Raw genomic sequence first — 18,055 nt, 5'->3', positions numbered from 1 at the left:
TGTTCATAGTACTTTAACTAGGAATTTCCATACTTCACAACACTGGATTTGTTGAAGGTTATTTTGTTTTATATTTAACCTTAACCTAGAATTTCTTGGATTTCTGATGTCTGTGTTTGTAAAACTGTAACGTTTTTCTTTGTTGTACTGTTACTTTTTCAACATTAACTTCAGTTTCCAGTCTTAGAAAAGATACATAAAACACAGCACATCTCCTGATATTTAGAGATGTTAAGATATTTATCCTGAAGAACTTAACAATAAATATGAACCAATATAAAGAATCTAGTTTTAAAAAGCTCCCAGTTTCATAGATACTGAAGAAGTCACCAAATATATTCTTAAACTGAATTTTGTTGAGCATCTCACTTTTCTCCCCTCTTGCTGGAAGAACAGAACAGCTGGTGTTAGAGCACCATCTACCAGGAAGTATGGAGACAAAGCATAATGAAAGCCCAAGTGCCTGACTCAAAAAACTTAATAGGCTGAGTCCACCCCCAAACCTTCAGGCTTTTTCTGTGCCTCTTTCCTGGAAGCATGGAGTGTAGCTCTTGACTAGCGCTGCCAAGTAATTAAAAAAATAAATCATGATTTAAAAAATTAATCGCAATTAATCACACTGTTAAACAATAATAGAATACCATTTATTTAAATATTTTTGGATGTTTTCCACATTTTCAGATATATTGATTTCATTTTCAATACAGAATTAAAAGTACACAGTGTTCACTTTATATTTTTTATTATAAATATTTGCACTGTAAAAATAAAAAATAGTATTTTTCAATTAACTTAATACAAATACTGGAGTACAATCTCTTTATCATGAAAGTTGAACTTACAAATGTAGAATTATGCACAAAAAATACTTGCATTCAAAAATAAAACAATGTCAAACTTTAGAGCCTACAAGTCCACTCCGTCCTACTTCTTGTTCAGCCAATCGCTCAAACAAACAAGTTTGTTTACATGTGCAGGAGATAATGCTGCCCGCTTCTTGTTTACAATGTCACCTGAAAGTGAGAACAGGAGTTCGCATGGCACTGTTGTAGCCAGTGTTGCAAGATATTTACATGCCAGATGCACTAAAGATTCATATGTCCCTTCATACTTTGATCACCATTCCAGAGGACATGCGTCCATGCTGATGGGTTCTGCTTGATAACAATCCAAAGCAGTGCAGACCAACCCATGTTCATTTTCATCATCTAAATCAGATGCCTCCAGCAGAAGATTGATTTTCTTTTTTGGTGGTTCAGGTTCTGTAGTTTCCGCATCGGAGTGTTGCTCTTTTAAGACTTCTGAAAGCATGCTCCACCCCTCGTCCCTCTCAGATTTTGGAAGGCACTTCAGATTATTAAACCTTGGGTCGAGTGCTGTGGCTATTTTTAGAAATCTCACATTGGTACCTTCTTTGCATTTTGTCAAATCTGCAGTGAAAGTGTTCTTAAAACAAACATGCTGGGTCATCATCCGAGACTGCTATAACATGAAATATATGACAGAATGCGGGTAAAACAGAGCAGGAGACATACAATTCTCCCTCAAGGAATTCAGTCACAAATTTAATTAACGCGCTATTTTTTTAATGAACATCATCAGCATGGAAGCATGTCTCCTGGAATGGTGGCTGAAGCATGAAGGGGCATACAAATGTTTAGCATATCTGGCACGTAAATACTTTGCAATGCCGGCTACAAAAGTGCCATGTGAATGCCTTTTCTCACTTTCAGGTGACGTAAACAAGAAACAGGCAGCATTATCTCCCGTAAATGTAAACAAACTTGTTTGTCTTAGCGATTGGCTGAACAAGAAGTAGGACCGAGTGGACTTGTAGGCTCTAAAGTTTTACATTGTTTTGTTTTTTAATGCAATTATTTTTTGTTCATAATTCTACATTTGTAAGTTCAACTTTCATGATAAAGAGATTGTACTCCAGTATTAATCTTAAACCTCCCCCTCCCTGTGGACCCTGCACAAGTTCTTCAGGCTCCAGGTCCTAAGAGGGATAATGGCTCTACAAGTTCAGATTCCTTTACCCTCTTCTTCCATTGGCTGGTTTCTCTGAACAGTGTTTGTCTGGTACACCTATGGTGGTTCCCTTCCCCTCCCCCCCCCTTCTGTCTCTTGCATCTGCTTTTTAGCCTTTATAGCCTGCTCCTTCACAGGATGCTCTTGCAGCTTCCTTCATTCCTTCCTTGCTTCAAACAGTAAGTACACCTCTACCCTGATATAACACTGTCCTTGGGAGCCAAAAAATCTTACCGCGTTATAGGTGAAACCGTGTTATATCGAACTTGCTTTGATCCGCCAGAGCGCGCAGCCCCCCCCCCCCCCGGAGCGCTGCTTTACTGCGTTATATCTTAATTTGTGTTATATCGGGTCGCGTTATATCAGGGTAGAGGTGTAATTTGGGAGTTTGAGACTTGGGACTCTGCTTTTTAATTCCCTCACACTCTGGTAGCTGGGGAGTGGGCTTTTCAAACCCTTCCCTCACTCTTCATTTACCATCAATTGCTCTTCCCTCCAGCATCCTGTTGAATTTGGTTGCATTCTCTCTGCAGCCATTGGAAGGTGTTCATATGTGATCTCAAAACACTACAGCAGGCTCAAATTACTGCATTCTGGGGCACTGGGAAGTCCTCCTGTACTTCGTGATGGTCATTGCCACCTCTGAGCTCTGGTCTGGTCCATCAGTCCAATTCATTCAGTTTCTCGACTAGTAAAAGAAAATAGTATATAGCGTCTTTTTATATATCCATATATATTTTATATATATATATTTCCTTGTTACATATTTATGAACCTTTCTTCAATCAGCATTAAGTACATTTAGTATTTGTCTTAGGTAACATACAATATGTATGTCTAAGCTACAATTTACACATTTGCTGTTCGTTATTCTGTTTCTGTCTCATCCTGCTTCTGGGTTTTCCCAGTAGAGGGGGCTTCTTATCATTACAAGTTTGTGTATGTTTTACCTAACATCTTCCAGCACAACATATTACTTTTGTCCTGTCAGCAATAGCATTATTTTAAGCAAATCTCTACAAGTGGAGAAAAACTGGCAAAACCACACTTATGCCAGCAAGGCCTTGGCGTAAGTTTTATCTCATCTAAACTCATTCATTATCCATAACTGTAAATTATTATAGTATAAGTAACAAGGATCTTAATCTTACCATTTAGCAGTTCCTCATGTTTATGTTTCATTATCGTAATCCATTATGTTGTGTATATTATTCTACCCCTTAATCTATTGGGGTTTAAAAAGTGCCACAACCTCAAAATGTCAGTATTTTCTTTATCTTCTTTAAACATGGGTTTTCAAAGGGCTTTCACTCTAAGGCTTGGTCTACACTTACCCCCCAAGTCGAAGTAAGGTACGCAAATTCAGCTACGTGAATAACGTAGCTGAATTCGACATACCTTACTTCGAACTTACCGCGGTTCAGACGCGGTCCACACGCGGCAGGCAGGCTCCCCCGTCGACTCCGCGGTACTCCTCTCGTCTAGCTGGAGTACCGCAGTCGACGACGAGCACTTCCTGGTTCGATTTATCGCGTCCACACCAGACGCGATAAATCGAACCCGGAACTTCGATCCCCAGCCGCCGAACTAGCGCGGCAGTGTAGACATACCCTAAGTCCAACATTATGTTTGCGAATCATTACCAAAAAAATAAAAATAAAAAGATTTGTAGTAATTTTCCCTGTGTTGCATTTTGAGGGATACCTCTATTTTAGGGCCTTTTAATCATTGTTCCCCAACAAACTTCTCTTATGATGTACTAAGGTACCCAGCACCACAGCCTCATAATAGAAAATTATTAGATTGGAATTTTGAACAGATTGAATAGAACATTGGGTATCAGTGAGACAGTTATCTGGATGCCAGAGACAGTTGAAATAATTTTAGCAGTTGAGACTTGAGTAAGTTTGGGGAATTCGCCTTTCCAGATTTTTCCCCAGTAGCAGATTTTCAAGAGATTTACCTTTTCAATTTGCAACACTTCTGCAACTAAACACAAGACAGTTAATTTAGCTTTTTTATCTCATTACTTGTTACAAAAAATGTGGTCAGATGTAATCTTTACATGAGGAGATCTCATAGACTCTTGCTCTCATCAATAATACATTCATAGAATCACAGAATATTACAGTTGGAAGAGACCTCAGGAGGTCATCTAGTCCAATCCCCTGCTCAAAGCAGGACCAACACCAACTAAATCATCCCAGCCAGGGCTTTATCAAGCCTGGCTTTAAAAACCTCTAAGGATGGAGATTCCACCACCTCCCTAGGTAACCCATTCCAGTGCTTCACTACGCTCCTAGTGAAATAGTGTTTCCTAATAGCCAACCTATACCTCCCCCACTGCAACTTGAGACCATTGCTTCTTGTCCTGTCATTTGCCACCACTGAGAATAGCGTAGCTCCATCCTCTTTGAAACCCCCCTTCAGGTAGTTGAAGGCTGCTATCAAATCCCCCCTCACTCTTCTCTTCTGCAGACTAAATAAACCCAGTTCCCTCAGCCTCTCCTTGTAAGTCATGTGGCCCAACCCCCAAATCATTTTCGTTGCCCTCTGCTGGACTCTCTCCAATTTATTTACATCCCTTCTGTAGTGAGGGGACCAAAACTGGACGCAATACTCCAGGTGTGGCCTCACCAGTGCCGAATAGAGGGGAATAATCAGTTCCCTCTATCTGCTGGCAATGCTCCTACTAATACAGCCCAATATGCCGTTGGCCTTCTTGGCAACAAGGGCACAGTGTTGACTCATATCCAGCTTCTCGTCCACTGTAATCCCCAGGTCCTTTTCTGCAGAACTACTGCTTAGCCAGTCAGTCCCCAGCCTGTAGCGGTGCATGGGATTCTCCCTTCCTAAGTGCAGGACTCTGCACTTGTCCTTGTTGAACCTCATCAGATTTCTTTTGGCCCAATCCTCCAATTTGTCTAGGTCACTCGGGACCCTATCCCTACCCTCCAGCATATCTACCTCTCCCCCCAACTTAGTGTCATCTGTGAACTTGCTGAGGGTGCAATTCATCCCTTGATCCAGATAATTAATAAAGATGTTGAACAAAACTGGCTCCAGGACCAACCCATGGGGCACTTCACTTGATACCGGCTGCCAGCTAGACATTGAGCCGTTGATCACTACCCGTTGAGCCCGACAATCTAGCCAGCTTTCTATCCACTTTATAATCCATTCATCTAATCCATACTTCTTTAACTTGCTGGCAAGAATACTGTGGGAGACCATATCAAAAGCTTTGCTAAAATAAAAACATATCACATCGACTGCTTTCCGGATATCCACAGAGCCAGTTATCTCATCATAGAAGGCAATCAGATTGGTCAGGCATGACTTGTCCTTGGTGAATCCACATTACCAGACAACAAATGTCAAAATAGAGTTAAGCTTTTATATTGCCATATAAAATTATGTTAATAGCTAGGGCTGTCAAGCGATTAAAAAAAATTCATCACTATTAATCGTGCTGTTAAACAATAATAGAATGCCATTTATTTAAATATTTGTGGATGTTTTCTACATTTTCAAATATATTTATTTCAATTACAACACAGAATACAAAGTGTACAGTGCTCACTTTATATTTATTTTTTATTACAAATATATGCACTGTAAAAATGATAAACAAAAGAAATAGTATTTCAGTTCACCTAATACAAGTACTGTAGTGCAATCTCTTTACATGAAAGTTGAATTTACAAATGTAGAATTATGTACAAAAAAAAACAGCACTCAAAAACAAAACAATGTAAAACTTTAGAGCCTACAAGTCCACTGAGTCCTACTTCTTGTTCAGGCAATCGGTAAGACAAAAAAAATTGTTTACATTTGCAGGAGTTAATGCTGCCCGCTTCTTACTTACAATGTCACCTGAAAGTGAGAACAGGTGTTCACGTGGCATTGTTGTAGCCGGTGTTGCAAGATATTTACATGCCAGATGCGCTAAAGATTCATATGTCCCTTCGTGCTTTGACCACCATTCCAGAGGACATGCATCCATGCTGATGATAGGTTCTGCCCGATAATGATCCAAAACAGTGCAGACCAGTCAGTGCATGTTCACTTTCATCATCTAAGTCAGATGCCACCAGGAGAAGGTTGATTTTCTTTTTTGGTGTTTCGGATTCTGAAGTTTCCACATTGGAGTGTTGCTCTTTTAAGACTTCTGAAAGCATGTTCCATACCTCATCCCTCTCAGCTACTGCACATGCTGTCTTCCCTCTAGGAAGGGCACAAGTAAAGACCTCACTTAGCCCAAGAATGCTATGGAATTTGTGGTCAGAGTCCATAGATTAAGTGAGGTAAAGATGAATCTTAAAACTTCATTTGAAGGTTGTCACCAGCCCAATGAGGAGAGAGAATAGGATAGGTATAGGGGAGTGTCACGGGGTGACGACTCACCGGCGCGGCACCTCCTGCTGGTCGTCTCAGGAATTAGCTCTTACAGCCCAGAGCGCCCTCTGCAGGCTGGTGTCTCGCCTGCCGCTGGCCCCTGTGTCCCTCCCAGACCCCGGTGCCCTTTACCTTGGGGTTCCGCCCCGGCAGTAACCCCGCTCTGGGTCTCCCCTCCCAGGGGAACCCCCAACCCTCTATCCCCACCTTGCCTCAGTGGCTACTGCCAGTCATCCCCTCTCCCTGGGGAAGATTGCAGTCTATAAACCACTTATCGGCAAGGGGGGTTGGACCAGCTGCCTCTGTCTATATCTCGGATGCCCCTCTGCAGCCCCAGTACCTTTGTGGGCCCTTAACTCGGCCTGCAGCCTGGGGCTTTGCTAGGCTGGAGCTCCCCAGCTCCCTCTGCCCTTCCCCAGCACTGTTCCACCCTAGAAACCTGTCATAACTATAAAGGGAAGGGTAACAGCTCTCCTGTGTACAGTACTAAAATCCCTCCTGGCCAGAGACTCCAAAATCCTTTTACCTGTAAAGGGTTAAGAAGCTCGGGTAACCTGGCTGACACCTGACCCAAAGGACCAATAAGGGGACAAGATACTTTCAAATCTTGGGGGGGGGGAAGGCTTTTGTGTGTGCTCTTTGTTTTAAGGGGTTGTTCGCTCTTGGGACTGAGAGGGACCAGACATCAACCCAGGTTCTCCCCATCTTTCTAAACAAGTCTCTCATATTTCAAACTTGTAAGTAAAAAAGCCAGGCAAGTTTTTACTTTGTTTTCTCAACTTGTAAATGTACCTTTTACTAGAGTGTTTATCTTTGTTTGCTGTACTTTGAACCTAAGACAGAGGGGGGTCCTCTGAGCTCTTTAAGTTTGATTACCCTGTAAAGTTATTTTCCATACTGATTTTACAGAGATGATTTTTACCTTTTTCTTTAATTAAAAGCCTTCTTTTTAAGAACCTGATTGATTTCTCCTTGTTTTAAGATCCAAGGGGGTTTGGATCTGTATTCACCAGGAGTTGGTGAAAGGAAGGAGGGGGGAAGGGTCAATTTCTCCTTGTTTTAAGATCCAAGGGGGTTTGGATCTGTATTCACCAGGAGTTGGTGAAAGGAAGGAGGGGGGAAGGGTCCATTTCTCCTTGTTTAAGATCCAAGGAGTTTGGATCTGTATTCACCAGGGAATTGGTGAGAGGTTTCTAAAAGCTTCCCAGGGTAGGGAATGGTGGCAGCGGACCAGAACTAAGCTGGTAGTTAAGCTTAGAAGTCCTCATGCAGGCCCCTACATTTGTACCCTAAAGTTCAAAGTGGGGATACAGCCTTGACAATACCCTTCTCAGCTTCCCAGGCAGCCAGGCCCTTCTCTCTCAAGTAAGCTAGAGAGTGTGTCTGCCAGCCTCTGGCCCTCAGCCTTCTTATAGGGCCAGCTGTGGCCTGATTGGGGCGTGGCCCCAGTTGTGGCTGCTTCCCCCAATCAGCCTAGTTTTTCCCCACCACAGCCCTCTCCCACAGCTGTTTTAAGCCCTTCAGGGCAGGAGTGGGGTGACTACCCCACTACAGGGAGTTTTCAGCCTTCATATGAATGGTGAACGTAGACGCTTGGTATGTTTGGCCCTTAGTGGTATGTGAATGAGGGAAGTGTCGTCTCTGAATTATATTTCTCACATAATTATTTTGTTACTTCCTATAGTATCTATCCTTGTGGCAGATCTGAAGGCTAAGATGTCAGATATTGTAATCTTTGGTCTGTAGTGGAAGGATGGACTCTAGAAAAACTGAGTTAGTTCCCCATATGTGGTGGGTGGTTCACAACTTGATGTAAGAATAATGGTGGTTTGAAGCCATTATTAGAAATATTGCTGAAATGGTGTCCTGTCAGTTTTAACAAGTGTTCCCACAAAAGTTTCTCACTTTGCCTGTGATAAAGCCTGTGCCCTGTGGATGCAAGTGCTTACAAACAAAAGGAGTGGGGGACTAGGAAATATGTTCATTTGTTTCCACATTTAAACAATTATGCATTCTCATAACCAAGGTGGGAGGCGGCAGCACCATTTGGCAAAAAACTCGGTATATGAAGTACCCCTTTCAGGAAAAGTTTATCCTGAGTTCTTTAAAAATATATAGAGTATAATGTAGTATGGCACAGCATTCAACTTGTAGAAATGAAAGCATGGGTGGGGAAGCAGTTAATGCCTTGTAGGAGCAAAGGGAATCTTTCCTAAGGAAATTTTTTGAAATATCCATCATCTAGTAAAATTTGGCCCATTTTATAGACAAAAAATGTATTCTTAAAATGTATACTTATGATTCCTGGGGATAAAAGTACTGATGGAGATGGTTTAGCATTATCCTGAGATGGGGTGAACTCTAACAGAATCAGAGGATAAGGGAGATCCCCATATCTTTACTTTGCTGAAATAATTTAATAAGTGGCCTCTCCAGACCATCACAATGCAGATAATATAGATAAAGTGATCAGGACAAAGGGACTCAGAGGCTATGTCTACACTACACACCAGTGTCACCAGCATGTAGTGTATATGTAGCTACACACCATTGTGAAAAGCAAGCTTCGTCACCACTGCAGTGTGTAGCTATATTTGTCAGTGAAAGACTCCGGCAGTGGGGAAAGGCTTCAGCTGCTCCCCACTGCTGGAGTCTTTCACTGCAATGAAAAAAGGCTCTAGCAAGGGGAATCATAGAATATCAGGGTTGGAAGGGACCTCAGGAGGTCATCTAGTCCAACACCCTGCTCAAAGCAGGTCCAATCCCCAACTAAATCATCCCAGCCAGGGCTTTGTCAAGCCTGACCTTAAAAACCTCTAAGGAAGGAGATTCCACCACCTCCCTAGGTAACCCATTCCAGTGCTTCACCACCCTCCTAGTGAAAAAGTTTTTCCTAATATCCAACCTAAACCTCCCCGACTGCAACTTGAAACCATTACTCCTTGTTCTGTCATCTACTACCACTGAGAACAGTCTAGATCCATCCTCTTCGGAACCCCCCTTCCCGTAGTTGAAAGCAGCTATCAAATCCCCTCTCATTCTTCTCTTCTGCAGACTAAAATAATCCCAGTTCCCTCAGCTTCTCCTTATAAGTCATGTGCTCCAACCCCCTAATCATTTTTGTTGTCCTCCGCTGGACTCTTTCCAATTTTTCCACATCCTCCTTGTAGTGAGGGGACCAAAACTGAACGCAATACTCCAGGTGTGGCCTCACCAGTGCCGAATAGAGGGGAATAATCAGTTCCCTCTATCTGCTGGCAATGCTCCTACTAATACAGCCCAATATGCCGTTGGCCTTCTTGGCAACAAGGGCACAGTGTTGACTCATATCCAGCTTCTCGGCCACTGTAATCTCTAGGTCCTTTTCTGCAGAACTGCTGCCTAGCCACTCGGTCCCTAGTCTGTAGCAGTGCATGGGATTCTTCCGTCCTAAGTGCAGGACTCTGCACTTGTCCTTGTTGAACCTCATCAGATTTCTTTTGGCCCAATCCTCTAATTTGTCTAGGTCCTTCTGTATCCTATTCCTACCCTCCAGTGTATCTACCACTCCTCCCAGTTTAGTGTCATCTGCAAACTTGCTGAGGGTGCAATTCATCCCATGCTCCAGATCATTAATGAAGATATTGAACAAAACTGGCCCCAGGACTGACCCTTGGGGCACTCTGCTTGATACCGGCTGCCAACTAGACATGGAACCATTGACCACTACCCCTTGAGCCCGACAATATAGCCAACTTTCTATCCACCTTATAGTCCATTCATCCAGCCCATACTTCTTTAACTTGCTGGCAAGAATACTATGGGAGACTGTATCAAAAGCTTTGCTAAAGTCAAGGAGTAACACATCCACTGCTTTCCCCTCATCCACAGAGCCAGTAACCTCATCGTAGAAGGCAATTATTTTAGTCAGGCATGACTTGCCCTTGGTGAATGCATGCTGACTGTTCCTGATCACTTTCCTCTCCTCTAAGTGCTTCAAAATTCATAGATTCAAAATTGATTCCTTGAGGACCTGCTCCATGATTTTTCTAGGGACTAAGGTGAGGCTGACTGACCTGTAGTTTCCCAGATCCTCCACCTTTTTTTAAAGATGGGCACTACATTAGCCTTTTTCCAGTCATCCAAGACCTCCCCCGATCGCCATGAGTTTTCAAAGATAATGGCCAATGGCTCTGCAATCACATCCACCAACTCCTTTAGCACCCTCGGATGCAGTGCATCTGGCCTCATGGACTTGCGCTCGTCCGGCTTTTCTAAATAGTCCTAAACTAGCTCTTTCTCCACAGAGGGCTGGTCACCTCCTCCCCATACTGTGCTGCCCAGTGCAGTAGTCTGGGAGCTGACCTTGTTCGTGAAGACAGAGGCAAAAAAAGCATCGAGTACATTAGCTTTTTCCACAGTCTCTGTCACTAGTTTGCCTCCCTCTTTCAGTAATGGGCCCACACTTTCCCTGATCATCTTCTTGTTGCTAACATATCTGTAGAAACCCTTCTTGTTACTCTGAACATCCCTTGCTAGCTGCAACTCCAAGTGTGATTTGGCCTTCACCTTGGCCTTGATTTGGTCTTCACCTGTCCTGACTCGCCCTGCAGCCCCTCTCACTCAAGGAACTGAAGCCTCCTCTTCATGACTCAGCCCTCCAGCTGGGTCACTACATGGTTTCCCCTTCTAGGGCTTATTCAAAGTCCTTCCATACAGTCTCAGGCAGTCTTCTCCAGCACTGTCCTGATGGTGCCACTTCCCCAGTGGCCAGTATGGCAACCCAGGCCCACCCAATGCTCCAGGTTCCAGTCCAGGGACCCTGTACTGGGCAACTATGGTATGCTTTTCCTCAGCCCTTGTTGCTCCTTCCCTGGATTCCTTCTTACAGCTTCTAGTCATCCCCCCCTTTGGTTGTACCAGCTCAAACTCCCTCCCCCCAAGGAGTAAGTGTAAGTCATATAAAAAATGGAAACTAGGACAGATTACAAAGGATGAATATAGGCAAACAACACAGGAATGCAGGGGCAAGATTAGAAAGGCAAAGGCACAAAATGAGCTCAAACTAGCTACAGGAATAAAGGGAAACAAGAAGAGTTTTTATCAATACATTAGAAGCAAGAGGAAGACCAAAGACAGGGTAGGCCCACTGCTCAGTGAAGGGGGAGAAACAGTAACAGGAAACTTGGAAATGGCAGAGATGCTTAATGACTTCTTTGTTTCGGTCTTCACCGAGAAGTCTGAAGGAATGACTAACATAGTGAATGCTAATGGGAAGGGGGTAGGTTTAGCAGATAAAATAAAAAAAGAACAAGTTAAAAATCACTTAGAAAAGTTAGATGCCTGCAAGTCACCAGGGCCTGATGAAATGCATCCTAGAATACTCAAGGAGCTAATAGAGGAGGTATCTGAGCCTCTAGCTATTATCTTTGGAAAATCATGGGAGACGGGAGAGATTCCAGAAGACTGGAAAAGGGCAAATATAGTGCCCATCTACAAAAAGGGAAATAAAAACAACCCAGGAAACTACAGACCAGTTAGTTTAACTTCTGTGCCAGGGAAGATAATGGAGCAAGTAATTAAGGAAATCATCTGCAAACACTTGGAAGGTGGTAAGGTGACAGGGAATAGCCAGCATGGATTTGTAAAGAACAAATCATGTCAAACCAATCTGATAGCTTTCTTTGATAGGATAACAAGTCTTGTGGATAAGGGAGAAGCTGTGGATGTGGTATACCTAGACTTTAGTAAGGCATTTGATACTGTCTCGCATGATATTCTTATCAATAAACTAGGCAAATACAATTTAGATGGGGCTACTATAAGGTGGGTGCATAACTGGCTGGATAACAGTACTCAGAGAGTTGTTATTAATGGTTCCCAATCCTGCTGCAAAGGCATAACAAGTGGGGTTCCGCAGGGGTCTGTTTTGTGACCGGCTCTGTTCAATATCTTCATTAACGACTTAGATATTGGCATAGAAAATACGCTTATTAAGTTTGCGGATGATACCAAACTGGGAGGGATTGCAACTGCTTTGGAGGACAGGGTCATAGTTCAAAATGATCTGGACAAATTGGAGAAATGGTCTGAGGTAAACAGGATGAAGTTTAACAAAGACAAATGCAAAGTGCTCCACTTAGGAAGTAAAAATCAGTTTCACACATACAGAATGGGAAGAGACTGTCTAGGAAGGAGTACGGCAGAAAGGGATCTAGGGGTTATAGTGGACCACAAGCTAAATATGAGTCAACAGTGTGATGCTGTTGCAAAAAAAGCAAACATGATTCTGGGATGTATTAACAGGTGTGTTGTGAGCAAGACACGAGAAGTCATTCTTCCACTCTACTCTGCGCTGGTTAGGCCTCAGCTGGAGTATTGTGTCCAGTTCTGGGCACCGCATTTCAAGAAAGATGTGCAGAAATTGGAGAGGGTCCAGAGAAGAGCAACAAGAATGATGAAAGGTCTTGAGAACATGACCTATGAAGGAAGGCTGAAAGAATTGGGTTTGTTTAGTTTGGAAAAGAGAAGACTGAGAGGGGACATGATAGCAGTTTTCAGGTATCTAAAAGGGTGTCATAAGGAGGAGGGAGAAAACTTGTTCAACTTAGCCTCTAAGGATAGAACAAGAAGCAATGGGCTTAAACTGCAGCAAGGGAAGTCTAGGTTGGACATTAGGAAAAAGTTCCTAACTGTCAGGGTGATTAAACACTGGAATAAATTGCCTAGGGAGGTTGTGGAATCTCCATCTCTGGAGATATTTGAGTAGGTTAGATAAATGTCTATCAGGGATGGTCTAGACAGTATTTGGTCCTGCCATGCGGGCAGGGGACTGGACTCGATGACCTCTCGAGGTCCCTTCCAGTCCTAGAATCTATGAATCACACCTCCCTTCTCCCAGGGAGTGATTGCAGATTACTTCCCTTCAGCCCCCCTTCTGCTACCAGAATCCTGGGCTTTATACAAGTCCTTCCTGTTCGTACTCAGCTGAGCCTCATTTAATCAACTCCTGCTCCCTGGTCCTCCTCCAGGTGCAATCCTTTCAAGCCCTGTGTGGGGTAGACCCCCCATCAAAGGGGGCTAAATATGTATGTACACTACATGCTGCTAAAAGAAGTATGCGGTGTAGATGTACACAAATACTTTAACTGACACTACAAACAGACAAGATAGAAGAAGAAGATGAAAAGTAGAAAAGCATCAACCACAATTTGTGATCAATTCCATAAAGCTGAAGAAAGCAACTGGTAGCAGCAGGCCACCTCAGTACAGCTTTAGGGACTTCATTAAGCCAATTTATAATTGTTTATTTTGTGTATACTGAGTTTATCTCTATTTAAGTTGTAAAACAAGTTTTGTAAGATTTCATAGAATCATAGCACTGTAGGGATGGAAGGGATCTTGAGAAGTCATCAAGTCCAGACTTCCGTGCTGAGGCAGAATAAAGTATTATTATTAATTATTATTATTATCCCTGACAGGTGTTTGTCTAACCTGTTCTTAAAAACCACAATCTCTCTTGGAAGCGTATTCCAGAGCTTAATAATAAGTTTTTCCTAATAACTAACCTGAATCTCCCTTACTGCAGATTAAGCCCATTACTTCTTGTCCTACCTCCAGTGGGCATAGAGAACATTTGATCACAGTCCTCTTTAGCCATAAAATATTTGAAGACTGTTATCAGGTCCCCCTTCGGTCTTCTTTTCTCAAGACTAAACATGTCTACTTTTATTAACCTTTCCTCATAAGTCAGGTTTTCTAAACCTTTTATCATTTTGTTGTTCTCCTCTTGACTCTCTCCAATTTGTCCAATTTCTGTTATAAAAGAATAGATCTGTTAATAAATAAAATAATTGTAAAATAGGATAAAGGAACTCTCTGTGCTGCAGATGAATTAGTGTTGTGAAGATTCCAGATGCTTGGAATAATCATGGAAGGTAAGACCTTGGTCACGTAGCAATTGAAAACACAGGTCAAGTGTGCAGCGATTGTGACGTTTCAAAAAATCATCATGAATAATGCATGATTTTCCGTATTGAAGGCTATCTTTACAACAAAGGGGGCTAGATTTTTTTATTTTTAGATTAAAGTTTATTTTAGGTGGGATAGAGTTTGTAATATTTGACGGATCTTAAATACAAATTTATGGACTTGATCCAACTCCATTGAAGTCAATGAGAATCTTTCCATTGACTTTAACAGGTGTTAGATCAGGCCATATACAACATATGGAAAACAAAAATAATAATTATAATATTTTCACTTCACCTCAGTAAGAATAGTCATTTATGTTCATAGTCATCTCTGGATGAATTTTAAATATGTTTCCTCCCCTCCCCAGTTGGAAGGACTTGAGAATGAAATTAGCCAAGAGAAACAAAGTCTTCAGAATAGTCAAAATCTGAGCAAAGATCTGATGAAAGAAAAAGCACAACTTGAAAAATCCATTGAGACACTTCGAGAAAACTCAGAGAGACAGGCAAGTAACATAATCTTTGCAAGAAAAAGAACTAGTAACTTTTTTAATGAAAGGTTAAAATATCCTTGGCGTAAACAGTCACAAAAATCAGTGGAGCTGCAATTATGGACTCTGCAAACCTCAAAGATGAACTTTCTATATTTTCAAATAAAATGATGAGGTATTTTTTTCTTAAACTGCGTTTAGAATCTTTGAATAAGCCTTTTGCCATAGTTTGACTGGATGTTTGGATTTTTGCTGATATGCCTATTTCTAATATATTATATCTCTCAAGATGTTGTTTTGGGAAAAGAATCTATTCTTGGGTTAAATGGCAACCAGAAAGAGAGTGAAGCTAGTAATGTATGTTGGTTTTGACTGTTTGTATAATCTTAAAATAGACAAACTAATGTACTTGAAAATTTGTCTGTATTTACAGTTGATTGCATAACCATCACCTCTACACACACGATGTGTGTTATGTTACATGGTATATAATATAGTAGAATAAACCACAGCAGAACGTTAATTTTACCTTATATTAAAAAGGAAGTGATGTATAATATAATCCATCTCCATCTGTCCTACCTCAGTAGGCTGCTGTTTATATATAGAAATAAATTATTTTTGGCATGGTACTGACCTAAATTTATAATTTTTTTTTCAAATAATTAGATTAAAATATTGGAACAGGAGAATGAGCATTTGAATCAAACAGTAGCTGCTCTAAGGCAACGGTCCCAAATCAGTGCTGAAGCAAGAGTGAAAGACATTGAAAAAGAAAATAAAATCCTCCATGAATCTATCAAAGAGACCAGCAGTAAGCTAAATAAGATTGAATTTGAGAAAAAGCAAGTGAGGAAAGAACTGGAACATTATAAAGAGAAAGGAGAGAGAGCAGAAGAGCTTGAGAATGAGTTGCATCATCTTGAAAAGGAGAATGAGTTATTACAGAAAAAGATTACCAATTTAAAAATTACTTGTGAGAAGATAGAAGCCTTAGAGCAAGAAAACTCAGACCTGGAAGTGGAAAATAGAAAGTTGAAAAAAACTTTAGATAGCTTAAAAAACCTTACTTTTCAGTTAGAATCATTGGAGAAAGAGAATTCACAACTTGATGAAGAAAATTTAGAACTAAGAAGAACAGTTGAATCTTTGAAGTGTACAAGCATCAAGATGGCTCAATTACAGTTAGAAAATAAGGAATTGGAAAGTGAAAAGGAGCAACTTAAAAAAGGGTTGGAGCTTATGAAAGCTTCGTGTAAGAAAACAGAACGTTTAGAAGTCAGCTACCAAGGTTTAGATACAGAAAACCAAAGGCTACAGAAAGCATTAGAAAATAGTAACAAAAAGATTCAACAATTGGAAAGTGAACTACAAGATTTAGAGTCTGAAAACCAAACTCTGCAAAAGAATCTGGAAGAATTAAAAATCTCTAGTAAACGCCTAGAGCAATTAGAGAAGGAGAATAAGCTGTTGGAACAAGAGACTTCTCAGCTGGAAAAGGATAAGAAACAACTAGAAAAAGAGAATAAGAGACTCCGACAACAAGCAGAAATTAAAGACAGTACTTTAGAAGAGAACAATATAAAAATTAGTAATCTGGAAAAGGAAAACAAATCTCTATGTAAAGAAATAGGTATATTTAAAGAGTCTTGTGTACGTCTAAAAGAGCTAGAAAAAGAAAATAAAGAACTTGTGAAAAGAGCTACCATTGATAAGAAAACACTTGTCACATTACGAGAGGTAATTTGAAACTAATTTCCGTTCGTCTATTCTCTATCGGACATAAATCTAATACAGCTAAGTGCTGCGTGTCTATAATATCATAATAGCTTTTTTAACAGTTGTAACATACAGAAAATATGTCTACTAGTAATTTCTGAAAAAATCATGTTCCTATCTTGTTGGTGTGCTTAAATTAATAGTATTTACATATTAAATATTGTAGTTAAACTTTAATAATTATCATGCATATGTTTCACTCTGATACTGCTAAACTAGTTTGGTATTTTTTTATCCTCATGTTCAAATCAAGTTTAGAAGGGAAGTCGTGCAAAAAAAAAAAAAGGAGGTAAACATCTAAGATGAAATCAGACTTGTATTTAGGATATAATTTCTGATTTAACCAGATGTTAATAGTTGGGAGGAAGGAAGAAGTTATATTAACAGGTTGTACAAGCTACATGTAATCATAGAAATTTAGTGCATAGACAGTTTCCAGAAACTAAGTCTGCATTATTAATTTAACATTTTAGATTGATTTATTTTTGTTTATTTTGCATAAGGATTTGGTGAATGAAAAACTGAAGACCCAGCAAATGAATAATGATCTTGAAAAACTTACCCATGAACTTGAAAAGATAGGTTTAAATAAAGAGCGCCTCTTGCATGATGAACAGAGCACAGATGACAGGTGAGAGTGCCTAGACCAGTTTGGGATAGTTTGGCAAACGTTTGTTTTTCATTTGCAATAATAAAATGGGAGTACTTGTGGCACCTTAGAGACTAACAAATTTATTTGAGCATAAGCTTTCGTGGGCTACAGCCCACTTCTTTGGATGCATAGAATGGAACACACAGAAAGAAGATATACATACAGCGAACATGAAAAGGTGGAAGTAACCATACCAACTGTAAGAGGCCAATCAATTGAGATGAGCTATCATCAGCAGGAGAAAAAAACCCTTTGAAGTGATAATCGAGATGACCCATAGAAGGTGTGAGGATAGTTAGCATGGGGAAATAGATTCAATTAGTGTAATGACCCAACCATTCCCAGTCTCTGTTTAGACCTAAGTTAATTGTATCTAATTTGCGTATTAATTCAAGTTCAGCAGTCTCTCTTTGGAGTCTGTTTTTGAAGTTTTTTTGTTGCAAAATTGCCACCTTCAAGTCTGTCACTGTGTGGTTAGAGAGGTTGAAGTGTTCTCCCACTGGTTTTTGAATGTTATGATTCCTGATGTCAGATTTGTGTCCATTTATTCTTTTGCATAGAGACTGTCCGGTTTGGCCAATGTATATGGCAGAGGGCCATTGCTGGCACATGATGGCATATATCATGTTGGTAGATCTACGGTTTTCTCCATATATCATTATTTTTAAAAAGACATTAAATAGAGTTAGGCCCAAAATGGGAGTGTCTTTGAAAGTATTATAATATGGTAATAAATGTTCTTCTTCGAGTAG

The 18,055-nt window shown here is 40.7% G+C and overlaps 1 protein-coding gene across 4 annotated transcripts in view; it reads left to right on the top strand.

Annotated features, from left to right (window-relative positions):
- CCDC88A (coiled-coil domain containing 88A) overlaps positions 1 to 18,055 on the top strand; it is a 346,834-nt gene that overhangs the window by 241,628 nt on the left and 87,151 nt on the right. For all 4 annotated transcript variants that reach the window (XM_065400915.1, XM_065400912.1, XM_065400913.1 and 1 more), the window contains exons 14-16: positions 14,750 to 14,887; positions 15,542 to 16,612; positions 17,155 to 17,282. In XM_065400915.1, the coding sequence (XP_065256987.1) occupies positions 14,750 to 14,887; positions 15,542 to 16,612; positions 17,155 to 17,282 (1,337 nt within the window). The remainder of the gene's footprint in view (positions 1 to 14,749; positions 14,888 to 15,541; positions 16,613 to 17,154; positions 17,283 to 18,055) is intronic.

The sequence above is a fragment of the Emys orbicularis genome, chromosome 3 (genome assembly GCF_028017835.1).
Source record: "Emys orbicularis isolate rEmyOrb1 chromosome 3, rEmyOrb1.hap1, whole genome shotgun sequence".
NCBI lineage: Eukaryota > Metazoa > Chordata > Testudines > Emydidae > Emys > Emys orbicularis.
The sequence above is the reverse complement of the archived record's forward strand: the minus strand, read 5'-3'. Positions and strand labels throughout refer to the sequence as shown.